A 25840-nucleotide genomic window follows, 5' to 3' on the forward strand; every position below is an offset into this window, starting at 1 on the left:
ATTTCCCCACCCCTGCGCAGGGCAGAGAGTGGGCTTTTCCCACTTGCCGGGGAGCTGGAGGGGAAGAGGCCGGTCAATCTGTAACTTCTGATCATGAAAAATTCCACCCTGAGAGACCACCATGACAAACGCTTGGGTAGGTGGGACAGCCCTGCCTGGGGTAGCCTGGCTGCGGGGAGGAAGGGGAAAAGAGTCTTCTCTGCATAGACCTAAAAAAGACAGATGACTCATGCCTGGAAGGTGGGGACAGAAGCGTGAGGGGATTTGGGTATTTTCTACTTGCTCACAGTTTTCACCCCTAGGTTTGCTACGGCATCTCTCAGCTGCGAACACGGGATGCTTCTAAGGGGACGCATATCTAATGTCTGCGCGGTTGTATTCTGAAACGGTGTCTCCAGGATGGGAGCGTGGCTGAGCCCGCCAGCGCCAAACTGTCCGGGAACACCAGGCCCTCCGCTGGGTTTACTGTGATGGGTGGACATGCCTGGAGGAAGAGAGCTGGGTGTCCAGAAGTGGCCGCAGCAAAAGGTGACACCTCATGGTGTGGTCACAGGCACTCTGCTGCGCTGCTCGCTCCAGCTGCCCTTCGTTGGATTTGGGTATACTTTGGACAAGTGGCACATATGCAACTTTGGAGACACACATATCCCAAGTTTGGCTGCAGGCGGAGTTGGTATCAACCTCAGTTCTCATTAACAAGTAATTTTTAACTCCTGTGGTTCCAAAAAAACATTTTAATACATGAATAAATTTATTAAATGCTAGGATAGCTGTCTGAATCTCCAGACAGCTTTTATAGGAAAAGAAGCGATTGATAACAGAAACAAGAAAGAAACCTTCATTGTTCCATCTATAACCAATATGGTTCTTATTATCACTCTTCCCAGCTTGTATGCTATACCCCTCGCATTTTGTATCTGCCTTCTTCAGAAATAAGTAAGACGCATATCATGTTTAGTACTCACACATGCTATACAGTTCTCCTTCCATCAAAGGGGAAATACACAATATGACATGTACCCAGCCACACTCTGCATTTTGTAGAAGTCCATCCTGTATACAACTCCAAAATGACAGCAAATATATAGCCTAGCATAGAACAGAACTCTAACTTGGAAAATACAATGACCACTTTGACATCCTTAACCTCCCAAGTTGCATTCATAGGAATACAGGTCATACAATGGCAGGACCTGTAGAACATTATAGTGCATTCACCTAATGTGACAGTGCAGCTGCCAGTCTTGGAGCTGGTGTTTGACACTTTTCATCCATCCACGTACACACCCCTCTCCATTGCTCTAACCATTTTACTAGCCCTTCCATGTTCTACTTAAACATTTGTTTCTGTGAACATATTCTCAGCGGCGGTATTGTATCTGGGCCTGCACTGGATGGAACAAGATTTTTTATTAAGCATTTGAGATGAATTGTAACGACAATGCTTAAAGGTCTGGAAGCAGTTAGCGTTGAACAAACTGGATTATATAATTTTTTACTTGGTGCCGAGATACTTACTGAAGTTGTATGTATTCAAAGTTTTTAAGCTTATGAAAAAAAAAGGGCTAAAATGGTTTTAAGTTCTGTTGCTTGTGTTTTGAATGACAAATGTATAAAGAACGTACCTAAATTGGGCAACTTGGTCTGTAAATTATAAGCTTAGGTCACATGCCATTTGTTGGCTGACTGTTCCAAAGATCATATTGCAAAGCTCCATTTGCTCACTGTGCACCTTCTTCATAAAAGAAGCTTTTAAAAAATTGGGATGAAAGCTACACTGTGCAAGTCTGACTACAGCGATTCTGCTACCCTTGGCAAATGCCAAATGTCCATCCTCAAAAACCTGCAATCAACAGTGAAAATATTTACTTAACAGTTTTCTACCCCTGGACAGGCTTACATTGTATTTTTATCACATCTACCTCTTCCGTTGGTAATAAATAACATTCAAGACATTAAGGCTATAGTACCTTACTTCTGAGAGTATTAATTCACAAGTATTAAATGTGAAGTCTTACAAATGCTAAGAAATACGTTTAAAAAGTAGACTTGATGTAGAGAGGATTTCTGTTTTGACTGAGGACAAACTCTTTTGGTGTGAAGAGACATTTCAGCAAACTCTGTTCTTGAGGTAAAGTTAAATTTCATAAAACTACAGGACTGTGTAGTCGAATGTAACAGCTGCGCATTAGAAGACCAAGGTTCCATATCTAGGTCTGCCATTAATCTCCTGTTGACTTTGCTAAGTGAATTATTTCCTCTACCTCTCTATCTGCTGTCTTACAAATGAGGTTGCAAGCTCCTGAAGGACTATTATTCAGTACAGATGCACCTTTCATGTGCTGCAGTGGGGGTCTTCAGCCCTAGCCAAGTGATGTCCTTTCCTTGGCTGTATTGAACCTGTAGACTTTTTCCAAAGCCATCTGCACTGTTTATCAAATAGGACACTGAGCAGTTTATAGTATAGAAATCAGAGTCTTTCTAAGAATCAGTCTGTTAACAACTTGTCTTCCTTTTCATTCTCATTTCTTCTTTTGGTCAGGAGGAAGGGTAAAAAGGAGGGGCATAGGAACAGGAAAGTGCGGAACTGTCCTGCCAGACCTGTGTTTGATATCCACAGAAAAAAGAAAAGAACAGTGAAGTGGCTGGCAGTAGACTCAACCTTAAACCTGTAAAGTCAATAGAGCTTCTAACATCTGGATTTACCTGCCTATACTATTAAAATACAGTGTTCAAGTCATTGCGTGGTATGGATTTGCGGGGGACTTTCACGCTGATCTTTTATTATTGTAAGGAAATGCAATAAGTCACAGTAGACAGAACTTACACTTTTGTACAGTACAAGGTACAGCTGGACAAAGGTGGAAGTTCGGGGCCCTAGCTGCCAGCATAGTATCAACACTCAGTAAAACAAGCACTGTGATATAGAGAAACAGGGTGAGATTTTTAAAAAAGCTAAGAAAAGACAGACTTTAAGGACCAAAACGTTACTGTTAAATCAGGCATGGCACAAATAGATATTAAATATTTTGAATTTTAAAAATACCTAAATTCCATTTGGTAATCCGGGAAGGCTATGTAACTTAATGTGAAAGCAATGCGATTCCTGCCAGCTTCACTGACTCATATAGTGCTGACCTCTAGTCAAGCAGGACTTCTCCTCTCATGTATTCTTTTCCTCTTTTCTCTTATGTTCGCATAAGCCTCTATGGAAAAAAGTTATGTATTTCCCAATGAAGGATCACAAAGTGGTTCACCTGTTTTTCTCATTTAAACAGTAATGCTTTCTTACACACACAACCAAACAGGAAGAGTGTCTCCACCTGGCAAACTTACTCATGCCTAGCAGTCTAACTTTTGGCAAACTTTTTGTTTGTTCAATGAGAAGTGGACTGAATATATGCTGACAGTACTGTGGTGCTCCCTGTGTTCTGAAAACATGGAGAGTACTTTACAGTAGGATATGGGATATAGTTTTCCAGTGTGTCTGTGTGAAATATGTGTTATCCAGCCATTGCAAAAGAAACAAATTGCCCTTTGGAATTTTTTTTATCAACTCACATTCAAGTTCTACCTCTCAGAGAAAATGTTGAACAGAGCACACATGTATTATAAAGAAAAGCAAGCTAAAATTTATTATACATAAGCACAGAAGAAAAAGCCAAATACGTGACATTGACTTTTTATTGATTTTTGTGTAAAACACAGTCTATGGAAAAATAGATAAAAGCATTACTAATAATTTATAATAGCCCTGTTCAGAGAGAGAGCACAAACTGACAAACACAACTACAAAGAGAATATTGCACATGGGAGACATACTATGCTTACTGCAAGACACTGCCAGCAAGGCATGAGAAACAATATATAATGACAGAGATCATTGTTCAAGTCAGTTCAATGTGTCACTGATTTTAAAGGGTGTAATCTAATTAATTCAATCAGTATCATATAATGATACAATATCAGTACTGCAACATTACTCATTACATTGATAGAAAATACTACAGGATGAACAGCCAAGAAATCAAAAACTCGTGTATTAGGAGATGCACTGTCTGAAAGGAACTATGCGTATGCATCTATTACCACTGCATATATGAAAATATTATACTGAAAAATTCAATCTATCTAATTTTTATGCACCTGATATATCTAACTTTCAGAGGAAATCTTCACATTCAGAGAAAACTAACTATATTCATACCTGTGAAATTTATAGCCTCTTGGAAACTCATTGCCTTACATTAATTAATAATTTCCCTTAGTGCTAGTTGGGCAGCAAGTATAGCTAATAACATATAGACACACACACAGAGACACACTATTTTATAGGCAATTAATGCCAAATAAAAATACAAACGTATTTTCTCATGTTGGCACATCATGTAATGCACAATGTTGGAACAAAAATTTAAACGTGGCACCAATTCACAGTAACCATTACCACAAGCTAGATATGCAAAGAACTTGCAAAACAATTACAAAATAATTAATCTCTAAATAATTCAAGAACATGGCTACTTAATTAACTTGTACATAGTTGCCACAGTTAATAGAATTGTAAGATAAAATTAGACACATATGGAACCTGTAATAGAACTGTATTTTAGACAATGTTAAGAAAGAATACCTTAATATCCATAGAAAACAAATAACCTGTTGCTAAATACAGAGGTCTCAATTTTCTAATATGATGTGTACAGTTCTGTGTTACATATTAAGCACTATTTTTTTTTTTACTGAACAGTAACAAAGAGAAATGAAGTTTACTTCATTATTCATTTTTCATTAGGCAGTAAGCAATTTATATAAAGCCACACAAAAATATTTTTATAGCAGGCTATCCTTCATATTATGTATTTATTCTCCTAAGTAACTAAGACGTCTAAATGAATTTAGTTGTTTATAATTAGGCAATCAAAACTAAACTTTTAGCCTCAGGTCTGTTTCCAATGAGAAGTCCTAATGTGAGTTCTTCTATAGAAATCAATGTGTTTGATTACACGAATAAAGATTCCTTATGTGACTAAACATATACATGATCTGATATATAATGTGTAGTAAATGCATGAGTGCCATTTTACTTTCAGACTTACAGTGTCTTGTTTGTTAGAGTGAATTGGTCTTTAATGAACACTACAAACTACTAAATCACAAGTCAACTTGCCATTCCAGTTAGGAGTAAATACATGGCCTAATGGGAAACCATATGTCTTTTTGTAGCACAAATATTTAACAAAGTGTCTTCATATATTTGATCTAAAAATATCATCTATTTATTAATACTTTAATATTTCAACATTTCAATTAACTTATAAAATCAAAACATATTTTTAATTTTCTATACACAGAGTTTGGAAAAGGAACAACACATCATTATTCTCTCCAGACACCTTTGGCAGTTCAAAATTTAACAGTTTAACGTTCTTGAAGAAATTTAATGATGAAACGACTTTTTGCATAGGAAAGAGGGCCAATATATTTCTATATATACTGTGAGTGGTTGCATTACAGTACAAAATATATGGACTTTGACAGTAATATTCAATTAGTACAGTATCTTAGTTCTGCAACATCATCGCTATTGCATCAAATGAATTAGATAGTTGTAGGGAACATGTATGTTAATTACCTATTCTACAGAAGTGTAGAATTACTATAAAATAATAGCAGCATATTTAATTTTGAAATGTAATCAGATTGTCAACAGTAATGGTTTCTGCCCTAAATTTGTTCAGAGGTATGAAATTCTGCTCTCAGTTATACCATCCCATTCTAGTGATTTCAATCAGGTTTCATGCACAGGACTGGGGTAGAATGTAGTGTGGTATTTATCCCATTAAAATTCTCCAAGACATTGTTTATTCTAAGATTTTTAAAATTAATTTTATTTAAAGGATTGAAGCACAAATGCCTAAGCTTTGTGTGGTTTCCCTTTGCAATAATGGAATAGGAAACAGGCCAGGAAATTCAGTTACTGAATTACTTCAGTAATTCTGCAAGCCTTTCAAGAAATATACAGCTTTCTGTATTGGAATGAATTTACAGACAGGCAAAGTAAGTTAGAAGTTTTAATTGTCACTTGTTCTTCTTTTTTATGTGCAAATCTCATGCGTACTAGTCTAGGCTCCTGTCTATCTCCAACAATGACAGGTTTTTCACTTAATGTCTAGAATGTTTGATAAAATAGTATTGTGCTTGTGTATCACCACGAGTATCACTGAAATAGCTGCATATTGGAGGAGGGACAATAAAAGTAGTACCTTGAAACTAAGTGATTTATTTCTGGAAAAAAGAAAGAATGCAAACTTTTGAAATGAATTTGATAGATTTATTAAACTTTTTTTTTCTCTTCTGTCTTTTTCTTTCTTTTCCTGTAAAAAACTGGGAAAGTTTCAAATTTCTAAGACAGTTAGATAAATTTTTGAAAGAAGTAGTTATTAAATACAATAGTCCAGAGGCAGCACCTCTCTCAAATAAGTCCTAAATTATTGATTTCCAAGAGGCTGAGAGGTTATGTCAGAAGAAGGATCACTGGACACATGCCCTCTTTTTGGAAGCATCTGCCAGTTGTCAGCTATTGGGAGACAACTCTCAAAGACCTTAGTCTGACCAATTATAGCTGTTATTATCATTTACTTTTCAAAAAATAGTGAAATAAAATTAATTTTCTCTTTCCAATTGCTTCCCCCCAAGCTTAAAAAGGAGGATAAGCATGCATTTTCCAACTATTTGAAATTGAAAATTTGTGAACTGAAAAAAACTTCTCAAATTTCTGTTGACATGCATGAAATACAGTTGAATTTTTTTTCCAAAAAAATGTTTTCACAAACCTCCATTTTCAAAAAGAATTCACTGACCTCTCATTCGATACAAAACATTTTTAAAGACATATAAAAAATGCTTTAATTTTGGAAAAAATCATGCAAATATTTTTTTTTTCATCTCTAGATTTGAACATGCTTAAAATGAAAGATAGTTCAACTGTCTCTTGATTTGCAACAAACCCAGAATATACACCCCAAATATAAGTTTTGGGAATATGGATACTACAATGAAAATTAAATCGTTGTAATTTTTTGAATTTGAAATAAAATTATGAATAACTACCATGAACTCTTTAGATTTAGGTTGGTGTAACAGGGGGCAGTTTGATTCTAGATTCTTCTTGTTCTGTGGAGCTGTTGGTTTCACTACAAACAGATAATGAGATTTACAGGACTAATGATGTTTAAGGATAAATTCAAGCTTAAGTACTGTATATTTCTGATGTATCATATGAATGACAAATTCTTGCAAAGTAATAAATTACAAGTGAAGGTTCAGCTAAGAAAGTCAGAGATCCTGAACAGTGCAAATATAGATAAGAAAATGTAATTTCATACAAGTAAAGAAAATCAGGATCAAATACACATTCTGATTCACTGAAATAAAGGTTTTGCTAATTAAGCAGGAGTAGCCTGAAGGTATGAGTTGAGTTCAGCTATTTTGTTAGAGAAGAGTAGAACCTGACAAAGCAGTAGTAATAAATAATTGTGGATGTTCTTTTGAATCCCACAGGAAATGCAAACATCTAGTTTTGGAGATGAATTCATTTTTAAGTATAAGAATAATAATTTTGTTTCTCAAAAATTCAGGCATATCCCAGAGACACTTGTTGTAAAAGTAAGACTTTTATATAAAAATAGAAGATTGGATTTGCACAAAAAGATACTAAGAATTTAAGACAGACTCTGGGAAATTCACATATAATAACTGAAACTCCAGTGTAGAAACTTACAGAAATACATGAGTATTGTGATGCTTCCCTGTTGTATCAACATATTGGAAGTTTCACCATGAAAATGGATTTTTATTGTTGCAGATTTCTCAGCTTTTTTTTTTGTTTTAAAATATTTCCTGATATTTCAAAATCATTCTAGAATCAAAAACTAATTGCTTGCACACATACCTGCAAGTCTTTCTATACATGTACAACACTATTTTGTATTTTCATTGTATGATGTATGGAAATAAAGAGATGCCAAATGTCTAAAATCCTATGTGAGACTTTGAAAAAAATGACCCTGCTAGTACAATACCATTTGCTTACATGATCTACAATTACACCATAATTGAAACTGGTTTTTGCATATTAAAATCATGGAATAGTGTAAAACCACACGAAAATACATATACTGTACATGTGCAACACATTATTACAAATTAATTTAAGTTGTTTCAAAACCTGATTATTTCCTAAATTATTAACTCTATTAGTATATATTCTGAACTCACCAACCCAGAAATGTGGTTAAAAATAAAAGAAACACTGCCCAGAAAATGTGGTATTAATAAATAGCACTCTGACACATATGTTCTAAGTCAAAGAAATATCTGGAAAGCATGGTTATAATAAAATACTGTTGTGATATAACTGTGCAAAGGAGCATTAAAAAATTCTGATTTCATAATTATCTGCCCTCTGTAATTCAAAACAAAAATATTTTTGTAGTTATCTGAAGTAGTAGTCTTCAGTAATGAATCTCTCTTAGTTTGGTTGAGAGCTTGTACTATATGCCAAGCAAGTCCATAGTGACTTTACTCATACTTAACTAAACTCCTAAAAATACAAATTTATGACAAAAAAAACCTCCCAAAACCAAACATTTACTACAGTGCTAACAAATATTAGTCTATCATCACATCACAGTTATCCTTTCTGGGGAGAGATGTGGAACAGACCCACTTGCTTCTTCTATAACATGGCTTTTCTCCCATCCTCTTCGAATTCTCCTCAGTTTCCTACTTACACATGGCAAAAGTAAAATAATCTTACCTAGAATTACAATGGAAGGCAGAACAAGGGCAAGAACAAAATTTGGTGGTGTATAAAATCTGTAATACTCTTCTTCAAAAGCTCTTTTCCATCCATAAATCAGTACATGGAAAGTACTTATGAGCAGAGCAACGTATCCAAGTGTAGACTTTGAAAAAAGAGAAAACGGGGAAAAAAGAAGAGATAATAGTACTTGGTCCTTCATCCAACAGCTCTAATCCATTACTTTAACATTTCTATTAGACATCCTGTTAAAATCTCTTACCTATACACTATTTAAAATTAGCAATACGTGGTTTTAAGTTCACATGTTCTGAAAACTACAGACTGAACTGAACACTTATTTACAACATGTCTCTGCTAGCATCTACCGGCCTTAGTCAAAGCTGAAATGAAGATTATGTTTGCCCAAATTCTAAGTACTGGAAGTCAACTTCAGGATATGTATATGAATAGGGAACAATCCCAGTGAAGTTACTGGAACATCAGTTGTGATTGGAAATTAAGTTCCCTGTTTCTTAACTATGAGGCTAGATCACTTCCACGATTCATGATTATGGAACAATGCAGTTCTGCTGGAAGAGATCTGGGCCTAGCACTCCAGATTTTTATCACTCTGAGAGGTGCAGTTTGCTTCTTCCTCACAGTGGCCTACATCCACTTGTCTGAAGGTAGCATAAACCATCCCTTACCTTCCTCCATCAGCTGTTGCCTACTGGTTAATAGGAATGTCTGGACTGCAGGACTTGGGCATAACGGCACAAGGCAATGATGCAGTTTGTCATGAACAGGTAGTGCCAGATGAAATGTGAAGTAGAAGGTTCCCACAGCACCCTGCCCAGGACCTCTCATCATGTAATCTAGAGCATGCCACAGAAGGTAGTGCTAATAGGGGCCATTCACTGTTTCTGCGAATCTGCCATTTTAAGAACTCTATAGTTGTATTGCTCTGCAGACTTGAGTTAAATGTATTAATGTTGACTTTCCCAAACCATGGTAAAAAAACCTACTATGCTTTGAATTCTGGTGGTGATCAAATGAAGAAAAACTCTTTTTTGGCCAAAACTAATGTAATGACTAACTTGGTTGGGAAACTTCTGTAGAAAATCATTGAAACAGAGAATGAATATTAAGAAAAGTAACTGGCTACCAAGGTTTGGTTTAATTCCAGCAAACAGAGAGGCAAAGAAAAGTGCGGCTTAAGGGTCTATAAGTCTATAATAGTGAAAGAATTCATTCTTTCTACTTCAAGATTAACCAGTTTCTAGGGAAAGGAGAATGTCTGAGCTAATACCATTTGCAAGGATGTAGAGATATAATGGTATAAAAAGGAAAATACTTTTGTTAATTTCTAGAGATTGGTACCATGTGTTTTAACTTGCCAATATTTATGCATTTTTTTGCCAATGGTTTCAGAGCCACGTTGGTACGTTTTAGATATGCTGCACCCTCTTTTTAAAAAGAACAATTTGCTCTCAAAATATTCTGTAAGAAACAGAACAATCAGACAACCACCTGTGGATATGAAAATGTCATATGCAGTATCTGAACAGAAGTTCTGCTAAGAAATTTGGACAGCAAAAATACTATCAAACCTGATGTTTGAATATGTTATTGCAGTTTTTTGCTAGTATGACTGTCCTGAATTCATTGCTGTTGTATCGCTGCCAGCAGGCAAAAGGGCACAAGTGAATCATATCCCTCATTTCTTCATCAGGCTTACTGATGAGTACTATAACAATTCTTGAAAAAGAAACAGGAGGGAAATATTATACAGACTCTTCCTAAATTAAAAAAAAAAAATTAATGCTTATTTAAATTCCATCTGCAAACTACAGTTTTGAGACATCTCTATATGTCTTTCTATCTAATGGTCAAAATGGAAACTAACAAGTACGTCATTTATCAGTACATTTTACTAACAGCACAAGAACAAGAAAAACTTATGATGTACCTCTGTTAAGTTCTTTTTTTTGCCCTGTTGAAAGTTGCCATATGATTCTTTGAAGTGTTGGTAGGGCATGTGCTAGTATGTACTGGACCGTTTCAACCACTCATCTAAAAATCTAACAAAGACAGTCCTATAGGAGCTTCTGTCAGCTACTGATGGTATTTCTTTCTACCAGGCCCTTACGTGATGTATTTCTGTGCTGTACTTTTAACAGTAATAACACTGCTTAGCTAGAAAGAGGATGTCCTCCACACAACTTAGCATTCTGCAGTCTTTGGCTTGTTTAGTCAAGGCATATCTGCACTAGAAAGTTCCATTAAGAGCATTTATCCTAGCTCACACAGGTACTGACAATGACTTTTCCAGAAGTACAAGCAAGACTGGCTGCCTTTGCTACTTAAATAAAACCCCACTGCAGGAGGCTGTGTCAGTACAAAACTTCTGTGTTTGTTATAAAGACATGATTTTTCAGTATCTGCAAATGTTCAAAGACTGCAGCAGTGGCTGTACAGTAGTAAAATGAGGAAACTCAAAACCGACTGAAACAGGCTTGGACAAAAAGACATAAGCTAGTGCAGGAAAAGGCACTGCTGAACAGTAAAAATAAAATCAGTTGGTAGCACTGGATCATACTACAAATCTTGGCCAGCGGTAGTGTCAGAAAGCCATATTCCAAAGTTGACCACCCCTATGGATTTACTTGAGAAATAAATGATGATTGTGCTGTGGGAGTTATTAATTGCTAGAAAGCAATCTGTTTAATACTGGAAAGGTGAGAGAGCTGCTATCATTCAGGTATGCAAGGTTATTTTCTTCTGCACAAGTTTATGACTGGACAATGTGGAGGAGGGAATACAGGGATTAGAGACAATGGATTTTCTGAAATGTAATTACGCTTCAGATGGAATATACATGTTCTGTTTCTGTCATCCTTTCCTGGCTTCTTAAGACACAAAAAGAAAGGGATGAATGTGTTTACAAGAGCTGGAAGACCACTTACACTGATGTTACCACAGGGAGGCCAGGAGAGGCACAGGATGCTAACTTCTTTAAGAGCACTTTAAGAGGACTTTTGCAAACAGCAAGAAGGGATTCTTTTTCTTCACTGGTAAATTCACATTGGTGAGTGGTAGCAATATCAGTTTTAAGTCTTGGGAACCCTCTGCCTGGGCTCTAGGATGGCTGCTGGAAAAAGGGGAGGAACAACTTTGGTTGCTTTGCTTCCTTATCTTCCATAATACTGTGTTTCCTGGAAGTTGAGTTAATAGATAAGCACATTTCCTATGGACTCCCCAATCTTTTAGCTTTTTTCTAAGTCTTCCCTATTTTGTTTCTTTTCCTTCCTGATCAAGTCGGTTTTTTAGCCAATGTGGGAGATTCCCAGCCAAGGCCACTGATAAACTGGACAAACTGGCATTGTTTGGGGCAAACAAAAAAATGGTAAAGGAGTGGAAAAATGCAGGAGAAAAATCCCTGAAATATTACCAGGAAGATGTATGTATATAGAGACACAGATCTGCTGTGGGACAAATCTGCTTCAGGTATTTCTACCTTCACAATGGTCGAGTAATTCCAAGCAATTTACATATACAAAAGGTATTTTCCAAGGCCTACATTTATGCAATGTATACTTCAGACTGCCCCAGTAACAGGATATTGCTAAACTTATAAACAGGCTGTAGCAATTCTGACTGGAAACTTAGCTATAAACTTGCTAAATGCTCAGGCCTCATTCTTCTTTACTCTGGGGGAAAAGTATCCTATTCTTGTGGGAGAATCAAGGCAGGGCAGACCTTCCTCAAAGTGTGTGTGCAAGAAAAGTTTAGCAATACTGTCTCCAAAAAACTTTAGGATTGTGCTAGCAGACAAAAGGAATGTCTACAAAAGATCAGCTTCCTACTACACAAATGGCAGATTTGCACTGATTGTTGCTAACAAACATAAAGCTCAGCTTTCAAAGCCAGTCTGCTCTGTCCATTGCCACTTTGCGTGATGTGCTTTGGACTTGAACTTTTAGACTGGAAAACAAAAGCAGCAGCCATTTAGATATATATTTACAGTTTAACTTCCTTCAGAAGACTGAAGGACACAGTGCAGCACTACTTGCAGACAACATTCTCCATTTCCATGTATTTTACATGAACACTCAAGGACTGGTTTCAATGTCTTTTTCTGTTTGCAGTGTGTTGGTTTAGGTTAGTTATTATGCCTGCTCTGACAAAATACAAATTCTTTTATATTTCTTGCCCATGTCTGCTGTTGTTCCTTATCCAAATATGTTCAGAAGAGAAAAAGAAGATTAATGAAGTGGTGTTTAAGAAAACTGATGCATTAGTTTATCAGCCCCAGCTTCTTCCCTGCTTCTTTCCTCAGTAAGCTCCAACTCTGGGTCATGTTAAGATGTCTGCAAAGTTTCATGTTAAATTTCCATCATCTAGGATCTCCTACTGAGCAAACTCTTCATCACTGTCTCATTCTGTGGCTCCTCCATCTGGATGTTATGAGTGTTTCTCTCTGAATCATGGTGAAGTAATCAGATATTTTTGTACAGTGGTCAGCTCTGTACTGCAGCAACTCCCAAGTTTTCTGCTGGTCTCTTAGCTCCTGGTAGGGCTGACCACATTCATACCGTGAGGGAGTGAGCAGAGCCTGCACCGCTTCTCCTCTCAAAGTCCTTTTCCCTTGATCAAGCAGCCTGGAATTTTTGGGGCTGCTGACACCTGTGTTGTGAAACCAGGCTAGGTAAGGAGGAGGCATCTCCAAAATAATTGGGGATATCAAAGACAGCAATGATTTCTGAGCAAAAACATTCACAACCGGCATTTCTTTACAGTATTAGGAAGACTGTGGTGGAAGTCTGTTTGAACCACTGTAGGTAGGGGAGATGCTGCTCAGGGCTTGTACTACTGGAACAGGGCTAAAAAATAGTCTATACTGTATATGTTAAAAATTTGTTAATCCTAAACTCAGAGTTTCCTAGTAGGACTCAAGACTGAGTATGTTTTAGCAGTAAAACTCTTTAGAAGAGGCCAGACTCTAATTTTGATGAAACTATTTACTAAGATGAGCAAGTAATACTATGTTGTTCTCAGTGGAAAGTGCTGAGGTAAGAAACTGTCTGAGTGTGCTGACTGACTGATTCTTCACCTGTCAGATGCAAAACAAGTTCAGCAATTGTTGTGGCAAATCAGCTGAGATTCAGGACTAAAGCTAGAGACATACTGCTTTTCCCAGACAAAAAAAAAGCAGCACTGAGATGTTGGGCTAATAGGTCCACTTTGTCCCCCTGACTTAGAGAAGGTTGAGAAAATTAAGTTCAAATTCACTTCAACATATTGTACTTCAGTAGAAGAAAAATATAAAAGACAGTAAGTATTATGATGTTTTATCAGTTCTACTTGCATACTGGGTACAGTGAAGCTTGTGGAGAAATGCAGACTCCTTTTACTTTAGTGAGAGATCACTGGAAGTCTGTTTTCTGATTAAATAAAGCAAGAGGACTTTTTTGAAGGACAAGTAACTAAATAAAGAACAACTTACATCCTGAGAAGTAATAAATGACAAAGTACCTTTAATCATCATTAACTTAAAGGAAATTTTTAGTAGTTCAATATTTTTTGTGACTAAAAATTACAAATTATCATAATTACCAGTTCTCTTCAGCATGTAATGCAGTATCAACTGTAACATAACTCCAGAACAAAGAACTTGTTCCCAATCAAATTCCTCAAAATACTGACAGATTATTCATTAAAGTTCATAATTATTTAGATTTGGAACTATTTTACTTTATTTACAGTGGAAATAACTGCAGTAAATATGACACAATAAAAAATGACCTTATAGACACATCAGTTTGTCCAAATTTATCTAATTTGAATTTAGCAAGAAATTCTAACAATGGAAAAGGAATAGATTAGTGCTCATTTGGTCTTAGCTATGTTGGTTATTTAAGACCAAGAAGTGTAAAATGTAAATTCCTGTTCTAACACTCATGAAATGCTTAATGTGCCTTCATGGTAATATGTCTGCTGAGTAAGGCTATGTTTTTTCATTAACTTACCAGAGAGAGGGAAAAAAAAAAAAGTTCTCATCATATTGCAAAGTGCTTTTGTTCATCATCATCATCATCATCACCACCATAATCATCATCAAGAATTCTTATAAACAGCAAAACCTGCTTATTTAAAAAGTAACACACCTGAATAAAACTGAACTCCCTCCAGTTTAAGGCATTGTTTACTGAAGGGATGGAAGTTACTGCCAGTAAAGAAAGCAATCCAAGGCTCATTATTCCAAAGGAGATATACATTTCAATTCGCCACACTTCTTCCTCATTCCAAGAATTTTCAATGTTGGTGTGAACCTGATGAAAGAGCAGAAAGGAAGCACTTTATTCTACAGAATATTAAAAATACCAACAGAAGTTATTTTGCTGAGTAAAAATCTACAGTCACAGGACAACTATAAAATGGGGTCAAATATTTCAGATGTTTCCTCATGTCTTGGAGAAAACCAACTATTTCCTTACTGCTGGTATTGGCTCTGGTTAGATTAAAAATATGTTAAACATGGAAACTTAGATGAGTTGTTAAAAGAAAATGTAACATTATATACTATTCATAACAATTACGTTACAAAAACAGATAAATCTGCGCATTCCTGTACACTGTAGAAAAGTAGCCATGTTCTTCAGACCCTGGAAACTTAAATTCTATAACATAAACTGGGTAAACCTGCAACTTGGTTTTAGTTTGTCACATTTAGAAATAGTTTAGCATCATTTCCTGTTTTTTGCTTCAGCTCCCTATGCTGAGTCCAAGTTATTTTGCCTCTTTCACTGCTGACATTAGATACATCCAAAATTGTTCTCTTTGGAGAGCTTTACCAGAAAAAAAAACCCTCGGGTCCTTAACAATTAAGAGGCTTGGATATTCAATTATTTTCCCACTTTCAGGTGAACTATTGTGATATGACATGTCTTGAAAGAGGTTCACTAGGAATATTAGCAAGTGAGAGTTTTACAATATTATTAAAACCAAGATAATTTCTTAGTAAAAGTATCAGTGGGTCCTTTACTAAGTGTGAACAATTACAGTTTCTTCCTGCCTTTTACAGTTTTGCTCTTCCTGCCTTTCTCTTAAGTTCAATTTTTCATGCTAACCTTTTTAGAATTTGTGGACCCAATGCCTGTTACTTTGTTCCATTTGATTTGATTCCTTAGTTTGCTTTTCCTTCTGTTCCATCACATATCTCTTTCCTGCAGATTTTATGTGCTGCATGACAATGCCCCTTTTCTGGCAATGCTGCTTTTCTGCCACTTTAAAGGTGACAATAAGCTACCTCACTGACAGACAGAAGCATCAGACCCTCTTCTAAAGGATGACAGATTTGTCGGAGATTGTTTCAGGGTTATGCAAGATCAATTGCTCCTGGGAACTGAGTCAATCTCTATTGTCTGTAATAGATGATGTTCACAGAATTTTTAATGAATAAAATATTTTTACCACTGGTCCAAAATGTTACAAAGTAACAGCATTTTCATTTTGTAAAAATAGATTCATCTGCAAGCATTATTACAGTATCTACCCTTATACTTTTCACACTTTTAAACACACGACATACATACATACTTCACCCATATGTTGTCTCTCTATGTATAGAGGAACATACCTCAGAAGTTTCCTGCTGTTGCTCCTGTCCTGTCTATCCTGCATTCTCCTTGTGTATATTACTATCAATCATGGATTCAAGTAGGACACATCCTTGATTCCCCCTACCACACAAACTTGACTGCAGCTTGACCCACGAGGTGAGCACAACGCACAGATGTTTCTTTTAGTCTCCCTTCTTATTCAGCACTAGCTAAGCATAAGATAACCCATAACATTCTCTGCTGAAAACAGTGGAACAGATTAAGAAAACATATATATTGTATTCATGAGCCATACACATACAGCCAAGGCATTTTTAACTCACTGAACTAAAGATTGACTTACCTGTTGATATGCCATATTGAGGAACAAGTATCGCTCCGATCTCCTCATAGGTAAGCAGAGGCTATATGCCACATGCACTGTTGCAAAGAAAAAACTGAGCAGTCCAAGCTGCTTTCGACACTGGAGCCAGTTGTCCAGCCAAGGTGGAAATCGCCTATACTTAGTACCATAGTAAAGCTGGTAAGCAGCTGCAATAAGTCCTGATAAATACACTAGAGAAAGTAAAGTGATAGCAACAATTGGTAGAGTCTTGTTCACGATCTCAATGGGGATCTTGTAAAAGTCACTCTGCTGATTTCTCACATATGGATGGATTACATCTCTGATGAAGGAATAAATGAAGAAAAATGTTGCCAGGCTAATGGCAATCACTACAGGCCCTTTCCACAGTGTGAACAGTCGCAGAGGTAAGTTTTCAATCTCCCTTGAAGATGACAATGCCCCCAAATCAATAGGAATAAAACTGAGCTGACGGGCAAGCTCAATAACTTGATGGCGAGCCTGAACATTGTTACTGCATATATAGACCTGTTGGGAAAGTCAAGTGAATTGTCTGCAGTCAGAGAAAGAGACTCAATGGTTAAAAAAAAACCAACACCACCACAAAAAGCCCTTAATGGCCTCCAGGTCAAAACCACTACTGCTAAAATTGTACAGTGTTATCCCAGCTTATATCACCAAGATGAGAATGAAACCACACACAAATGCAGCCAAAGTGACAATATGCACACTGATTTAGCAACAGAGTAACCAAAACAAAATTGGCTTTTTCTTGGGAGTTAATAATGAGTTGACTGTGGGATGCCCTGGTAATCTGCATACTGAAACCTCCCACAGTGAAATGTCTGCAGGACTGGATTGAACTTTAAACAATGGCTAAAAGCATTTCAGAAAATCACGAGTCTCTCAAAAATACAGGAATCTTGAATGATGACTGTAGTATAAACAGAATGAAAAGCAGAGAACTGTGTAATCTCTCCATGTATAACAATTTTAGCTTAATTTCACAATCCAGACTTGTGCAAAAATTGAATGTTTAACAGAAAAGACAAAAACTAGCAGATAAATAAGAACTCCTTTGAAAGACCAGTTATTCCATAGTAGAGGAAATGCACTGCTACAAAGTACTTTAAAGTTCCTTTAAAATTTACAGTGGGCCATAGTTTGCCAAACACTGTTTGCTGATCATCTGCATTAGAGTAAACATGATCTGTTTTGACAGAGTTAATTACTTATAGTGCAGTGGTATTCTGAAACGGGGTAAAAATAATACGGTAAGGTTATTTTTAAAATCCTGCTAATTCTGTATCAATTGCATTCCATTTAAAATCTACCTGAAGCATCAAAAAACTCAATTTAGTCTCCAGTGTTCATGTTACACAAGTCATTTCTCATGTATTTCTCAGAGCTCATAAAGCCATGAAGGACTCGGTTCTTGCATAGGCTTAAATCCTTTGTATCACTTCAGCAAAGCGTGAAAAACATAAAGCTGCCTTTTCTATATGCAGGATGGATTTGGGGAACATACTGGAAAGGAATTTGAACATGATGTTCCCAAGCAGTCCTGGATAAAATGAATGATCACTTAGAAACATATGTGCCTCCTTCTGTTTCTTCATATTTATGATCTTAGGGCATTCTAAAAGCTAGATAATTTCTTTCATTCTTTCATTCACTGTTACGTTGAATGCAAACATTTTTAGAACAGCTGACTCCTGAGCCCTGGGATCAGGACCTCGGATTTCTGTGCATCTCTTTCAATAGTTCACCCCATCTAAACCAATACTAAACCTAAAATATACTGGGAAAGACTGCCTCTATCCTTGTATAGAGCATAAGGATAAAAATTAACATATTTCCTACAGAAGACATTAATACCCAACTCTTCTCCTCTGTCTGTAGTCATTTAAAGGTCAGCTGTCTAGTCTAAGCTAGTATCCACATGTCCTCTACAATCTTTAAAGATAAACAGGCACCCCAGGGGACAATTTGGATGCAATGGGATCCCATACAGTGGGACAAACTAGACTCCGGAAGTTTTTTAACTTAAACTAAAGGCCCAACATTTTAGGTACGTTAAGTCAGGCAGGATGAATCCCACGAGTTCTGGCTGCTTACATTCAGTTCCTGTCATTTTCATCTTACAAAAAAGTTAAATTAATACAAATATAACATTTACCTGTCTGCTGGCATCCTTTGGTCCTAACTGCAGTGACCAAGCTGAAACAACATTGAATCCTTTGACAATCAGGGAATCTGGGAAAAGCGATGCCAAATACTCTGCATTGGAGTCCGGATATTGGTCTACTCTTGTATTATTGCTGACATCAATCAGAATTTTACCAGTGAGTAAATGTTTGAGGTCCCACAAAGAGGCGTAATGTTCTCTGTGTATGGCTACAAAAATTATGTTTGTTTTTGTTACTGCATCTTCATGGTGAGTGACATCAACCACATGGGGAAAGAACTCAGCAGCAAGTTTAGGGTTTCTGCTTCCTACAACCACGTGGTACCCGCATCTGATAAGTCTAATTGTCAATGACTTAGCAAAGTCTCCACTTCCAATGATGCCTATTGTGATCTTACTGGCATCCTTGATGCCATTGGCAACATTTGGTAGAAAAGTTTCATTGAGGTTCTTAGGACTTCCCATCATAGAGATTGATTCCATACTTCGAAGACACCAAACCTACAATGATTTCTTCGGGGGGGGGGGAAAAAAAGAGAAAAAAGAGAAAGCAACAGAAGGAAAAAGGCAGCATCATACAATTTTACGAGACATCAGAATCCATAAACACCTCTGGGAACAAAATCTGTGGTTCTAAGTTTCATGTTATATTTTCTCCTTAATAAAGTATGTGCTAATCAATGTTGTCTTGCAATGAGTCACTAATACAAGGAGAAACATAAAATACTTCAAGAACTTCAATAATACAGTTACAGAATTAAATGCTAATTTTTTCCATCTTCTCCTATTCCCTATCTTCCACTGCCCTGGAATATTGGACCACAAGATAAGCTTGTGCTCCTGAAACTAATGGTCAATGGAATAATGAGAAGAAACATGTAAGAAAAACTGGGTAATTATGGAAAATATTAGAAGGTAGAGATAGCTGGCCTGTGGCTGGCATAAGGACAGTGAGTTCATGGAAGCTGAATGCCATTAAACGCTTAGGCAGGTTATTACAGTGGTATCCTATACTGGCCAGGAAGGAAGGGATGCAAAAGTCTCAAAGCTGCAAATGTCATGGCTACCACCATGACAGACATCCGACACACTCACCTGTCAGTGTGGGAAATGGATTCATGCCCACATGGATCCAATGGCAAAGACAACAAGGGAAATTTGTCAAGGCCTATTCATGAGATCACTAATGACACTGCTAGGTCAGACTGCTAGGTCTGGCCATGGATGTATAAGGATTAACTGGGTGCAAGGGTAAAAGATTCAAGGCCATGGGTCACAAATATGTTTTACATAATTTTCTGACCAGGCAGAGAAGATAAATCCTGGAGACAAATACATGGGACAGCATTCCACAACAGGAAGAGATAGATTTCATGCAATAATAAAAGGGAAGAGAGTTTTAGGACCCAAATTCAGTGCAGTGAGGGAGGCTTTGAAGAAGAACAGGGGCTAAGGCTCACAGAAAATTAAAAGAAATATTGCTATAGCCTTGGAGAGAAGAGGTCACAGAACTGCAGTAAAACTGTAACAAAGACAAAAAGACATAAAAAACCAACAAAACAAGCCCCAGGAGGGAAGTCTTCACATGAAACCACAGTTATAACCTAAGTGGTTCTGCACTGTAGAACAGCAATGAGTTCTGAAAATGAAGGAAGCAATGAGGAAAGGCAGGCTAAGAAGGAGCAAAGAGAAACAATGAGGTTGCCGTCTTGGGAGCAATCAACAACAGACCACACAGAAAGGAGATGAACCTCTTCCTGAGCCACCATCCAAGAGCTGATATGATGGTAACTAATCACCAGTGGGGGACCTTACCCAGCCATCAGCTAGGAACACAGGATGTGTGGTGAACAACCTCCCACAATTAAAAGTAGCATTGTGTTTCAGAAATTGGAGGAAGCTAGGTACAAGAATGGACACTTTTCATTTCAGCTTTGACTAGAACGGAAGAACTCACTGAAACTGGACTGAGACTCTAACGATGGACAATATGTGAAAGTGACCATAAAATCAGTATTCTAAGAAAGATTCTAACAGTGATCTTTCTGGCAGAGGCAGCCCATATAGATTTTTATGCATGCCCTGAAAAAACATTTCTTTCTTACCACATGACCTGAAACGTATCTAACACATGACCAAAATACCAGTATTTCCTGTACCATGTTGGGCACACATCCAGGAACATAATGAAAATAGCTGTATTTTGATCAGATGAGAGATATACATCAACTGGATATGACAGAACATGTATGCTTTCACCATGTGATTACAGAGGCCCATTTCAGTTCATGCCATGTGATGTGAAGGTGTTGCAAAACTTTGGGATAGAAAGGGAACTGCCATGAGGAAATGGGCTACCAGTACCATTTAACCATACTGCAGCCTACTTTCAGTTTTTGTCCAAAGCATCCTTAGGAGAGTGGACATCAAGGATTTGGACATGATGAATTATTCTGGTGAGCTGAATTTGGGCCACTGGCCAAAGTTTCTCACTGCCTGTTCTAATGAAAGTAGAGTGTGAGGAACAGAATAAAACTAACAGACTTCATAAAAAACTATCAGGGAATAGGCAGACATGACTCTTGGGCAAATAATCTAAGAGATGGAAGAGATGACAGACTTGGCAGTTACTGAAAGGGACTATATTAAATGCACAATAGCAATTCAGAGGAAAGAGGGTGTGTAAGACTCTTATAACTGCATCAGGAGAGCTTTAATGACCTGAAAAATCACACAAAAACTAAAAAAAAAAAAAAAAGGGGAGGGTGTGCATAGCTAAGGACAGTATAAAGAGACATATCAGAACAGCAATGGTGAAGGACATAAAGGATAACAAGTAAAGGTTCCATAAATACAATAAAAGACAGAAGGCAAGGTTTATAACTTAGGAGGAAAAGGAAAAAATTATAGGTGACACAAAGTAGGTCAAAGTGTTAAGTGTCTTCTTTATTCCAGCCCTCAGCAGAAAGGTTAATTGTGAAGAGATATTTAATGAAATTCCTTTTACGGGGAGACAGAAGGTGAGGTCAAAGTGGAAAAAAGTAAGTTAAGCGTAAAGGATAAAGTTAAAGATAAGATAAAGATTTTCAAGTCAGCAGACACTTATGAAATCCACCCTTGATGCTTAAAATGCTGATCGAAGTGACATCTTGAGAACTCAGAGAGGACAAGAGAAGCAGACTAGCACATACCGCTAAAAGAAGGGAGGAGGAGGACTGAGGAAAGCAAAGACTTGTTAGCCTATCTTCAGCCTCTGGACAGATTTTACATCAAGTTACTGAGCAATCAATCTGTAAACAGATGGGAAGCAGATGATAAGAAGTAGCTAAGGCGGGTTGTTCAGGAACAGACTGCAACAAAACCAACCTCCTTTTACAAAATACCTGGCTTCACAGATATAGAAAATAGTAGAAGTGACATAAACTTGACATTTGCCCTTAGATAAGCTAAGAAAACACTACAGAGCTACGTCAGCCAGAAGGTGACACAGATGTGAAAAGCTGCTCTTGGAAAAATAACTACTGGAGAAGAAAAACAGAGAGCCGGGCAGTCACTGAATTTGTGACCACCCGCTCGGGCGGGAACTTACGGGGCGAGGGCTGAGGCGAGGGGCTGGCTGGACGCGGGGTGCAGGCCGGTGCCCCCTCGGCAGGCTAGCGGGCGGCTGCGCGATGCGGCTGTCCACCCCAGAGGAGCTCGGCGGGGCCCAGGTCCTGGCCGGCATCTCCAGCTGCAACGACAACATCGCCCGTGACGAGAGCGGCGACCCTACCGCCTGGCCGGTCGCCGCCCCGGCCGCCTCCGCCCCCCCCCAGGCAGAGCCGGGGCAGCGCTGCCAGGCCCGGCCGCCGCGGGGCGGAGGCGCCCCGGCTCCGCGCCGCCGCCAGGCACCGGGGAGCCCCTCGCGGCTGCCGGGGGCCGGGCCGCACTCAGCCCCGCTGCCCGACCCGCTCCGGGGGGCCCTCGACACCGCCAGGCCCGCCAGAGCCTGCCCGGAGACGGGGGCAGCCGCGGCGGGAGTCCGCCGCCACAGCGATGGGCAGCGGGGAAACCCCCGCGGGGCGACGGCGGGCACGGCTGGCCTGAGGAGGCGCCCGGAGGGGATGGAGCCACCTCCCGCCCCGGCCCCGGTGCCGCTCACCTCCTCCCGCCCGCCAGGAGGACCAGCGTCGCCGCTTCTCGTCCTCAGACTCCGGCCCCGCAGAGGCGGGCGGGCAGGCGGGAAGGCGGCGCCTGTCTTGCCGCTGCGACCCGCCCCCTGCGGCCGCTCCACCACCGGCACCACCGCGGCCGGGAGGGCGGCGGCGCGCTCCCGCCGGGACTGAGGCGGCGGCGGCGGGGTGACAGCGCCGGGGGTCGGCGGCGTGTGGGGAAAGAGAGGGGCGCGGCCGGCCCCGGGGTGCCCTCGGCCCCGGCCCCCGGTCACTGCCCTCCGGCCGCAAACCCCTCAGGCCTCCGCAACGCCCCAAGCACACGGAGACGCGGACGCAGGGTCCCCTAACACGGCGCGGGGACCTCGCCGGTGCCCAGGCGAGCTCACCGGCCCTGAGGGCAAAACGTGCCCCTCCTCCCGGGCCCTGCCCTGTCTCGGCTGCTCCGGCCCTGGTTTGTTCTCCAGCGGCAACCCTCCTCCGGCCGCTTTTCCTTATTCTCTCCTGGCAGAAAGGTGCTGCTGGCCCTCAGCCGGTGCCGGCTGCAGGTGAGGAATCACAGAGTCATAGAATCATAGAATGGTTTGGGTTGGAAGGGACCTTTAAAGACCATCTAGTCCAACCCTCCTGCAATGAGCAGGGACATCTTCAACTAGAGCAGGTTGCTCAGAGCCCCGTCCAACCTGACCGTGAATGTTTTCAGGGATGGGGCATCTACCGCCTCGCTGGGCAACCTGTGCCAGTGTTTCACCACCCTCATCGTGAAAGATTTATTCCGAGGCAGTGTTGGATGTCCCTGTGGCCCAGGCCAGCTTCTCTGGGTGTGGGTAGTGGGGAGGTTTCTCCACACGTTTGCTGTGCACCCGGTGTACTCTGCGCAGGTGGGAGTTGTGCTCTGATTTCAGTGTTAAACAAAATGAGAGGGCATACAGGGTTCAACCGCATAAAAGCAAAGCTAAACCTCAAGATCTGAACTCTACATTGCTTGGCCAAGGAAATTACCAGCTGAAAATAAATGGAGCTTTTTTTGTGAAAAGGTGTAGCTTCTGATTTTAGTATTTTCTGATTTACCAAATAAATTCCATCTTTCATTAAGCTGTGCTGTATATATGACAATGTGTAACCCTCAAGCCTTTGTGTTTAACACATTTAAAACTGACCAACACATATAATGATGTATGTCTCTCATGTTGCTGCAAAAAACTAACACATGCACAGATGATTGAAAAGGAGCCATATGATTGCAGTGAAACACTGAACGTACCTGTTTTCATCCTTTGTGTGTGCATACTGCCTTGTTTCTGTATTGCACTAATTGAGGACTTAAGCAGAATGAACCATTTAATCAATTCAAACATTTGTTTCAATATATAATCACGAACAACCATGCAGTAGAACTTGAAAAGAGGGCTGAGAAACTTTTCTGTTGTAGTTCAGAAGCCATTTCCCCCCCAATTATTAAATAAGTCATTTTCCTGACATTGAAAACGTGTATTTTTAAAGTATTTTTTAATTTGGTAAACAGGTGCACAGAAAACCTATTGCCTGTTTTTCCAAATCGCATTTTCAGCTCCCAGAGAGTGAGGACAGGGTTGATATTCCATGGAAGTCAATGGAAAGGTGAGTCCATTCACAGACTACTCAGAAATGAATTGGCCCTTTCTGTGTCTAGAACTAGCATTTCAGCCCTTCAGTTTCATGTTCTAATATTGTCCTTTTCTCTACTATTGATTCAAAAGTCATTATCCTAGGCTTGTTTTTCTGCGGCCAGTACAACTACAGTAGTATGAGCTCAAAAATTTTAGTCCAACTAAAAAATGTGTCAAAAGAAAAAAGCAGAATGTTCGTATTATCTGTGGCTGATTGTCCTTATATGCTACTTTATGTGACTCTTGTAGCCATAAAAGTATTGACATTAAAATAAGCATTCTTAATTTATTTGAATTATAGCCTTAATAGGAAGGCTGTAAGTCTGACTGTTTGTGACTGCTTTCCTGTGGGATTTTTTTGTATTATTACTGCACCATAAATTCTTGAACAGAAGACTGAGACCTTTAGGAGATGATGCATTAGAAGATCTGTGTTGATTTTGTAACAAGGAGAGGGCTTTTTTCTTACACAGATAGTAAGTGGTTAATGATCCTTGAATTCTGTTACCTGTTTCTTGTGCAGCTGTTGCGCCTGTGATTGCTCACTAGGTACATTTTCCATGTGAAAACGTCACAGGTTCTGTCTTCCAGCCTGCGCTATGTAGGGTGTGCCAGCTCCGACCCTGGTCATTCATGGCTAACCCACCTGGGTTCCCACGGATGTTGTTCAGTGTCATTTCTCACCTACATTGTTCAATTCTTCTCCAGTTGTTTCTCCTGTCACTCTATGCAAACCTACCTAGCTTTAGCCTTTGTGCATAGGGGTAAATGAGGAAACTTTTGAGTCGTGGTCATTTACCAGCCTTTTGCACAGACACCACTAACTTGATATCTAGTACATTTAACAATTAAAATCAAGGCAGTTTGAGGGATTTAGCTTGATCCTATGTTTTCCTTGCACCTTTCTGAGGTTTTGCAGTTTGAATACCCTCATTTGAAATTGGGACTAAAACAGCTGCAGCCTCCCTTCCATTGCTGTGTAACTGATCCATTCAAGCAGGAGAACCATAAAGAGGTCCCCATTTTGCATGCAGTTTAGCATGAGAGCAAGGGTATATATGTACATTTGTATAATTAAACT

General features: G+C 39.1%; 1 protein-coding gene across 3 annotated transcripts; it reads right to left on the reverse strand.

The window, feature by feature from the left end:
• Window positions 1–198: 198 nt before the first annotated feature.
• On the reverse strand, window positions 199–23255 carry STEAP2 (STEAP2 metalloreductase). Of its 3 annotated transcripts, none has more exons than XM_030009834.2 (8): window positions 23101–23255; window positions 22482–22689; window positions 18951–19472; window positions 16772–17299; window positions 14974–15138; window positions 8822–8969; window positions 2828–2917; window positions 199–484 (listed from the first exon to the last, which is right to left on the reverse strand). In XM_030009834.2, exons 3-8 carry the CDS (start codon window positions 19440–19442, stop codon window positions 276–278), a joined length of 1632 nt encoding a protein of 543 aa, XP_029865694.2. In that variant the 5' UTR covers window positions 19443–19472; window positions 22482–22689; window positions 23101–23255; the 3' UTR covers window positions 199–275. The 3 variants fall into 3 exon arrangements, 2 of the variants coding, with proteins under 2 accessions (XP_029865694.2, XP_029865693.2); XR_005932028.1 differs by lacking the exon at window positions 199–484 and adding an exon at window positions 3047–3206 and having other exon boundaries at window positions 2838–2917; window positions 22549–22689; window positions 23101–23245; XM_030009833.2 differs by lacking the exons at window positions 199–484; window positions 2828–2917 and adding an exon at window positions 2927–3206 and having other exon boundaries at window positions 22549–22689; window positions 23101–23245.
• Window positions 23256–25840: the final 2585 nt, after the last annotated feature.

The sequence above is a fragment of the Aquila chrysaetos genome, chromosome 3 (assembly GCF_900496995.4).
Source record: "Aquila chrysaetos chrysaetos chromosome 3, bAquChr1.4, whole genome shotgun sequence".
In the NCBI taxonomy this organism is placed as follows: Eukaryota; Metazoa; Chordata; class Aves; order Accipitriformes; family Accipitridae; genus Aquila; species Aquila chrysaetos.

Bases quoted from the DNA above. Each gene is read 5' to 3' on its own strand.
- STEAP2 (XM_030009834.2), bottom strand. From the start codon at position 19,442: ATGGAATCAATCTCTATGATGGGAAGTCCTAAGAACCTCAATGAAACT. The intron at 15,139-16,771 runs GTAAGTCAATCT...CTCTTTCATCAG, and splicing joins TCAATATGGCATATCAACAG to GTTCACACCAACATTGAAAA. The intron at 485-2,827 runs GTAAGTTCTGTC...CTCTTCCTCCAG, and splicing joins ACCTTGTACTGTACAAAAGT to GCATGTCCACCCATCACAGT.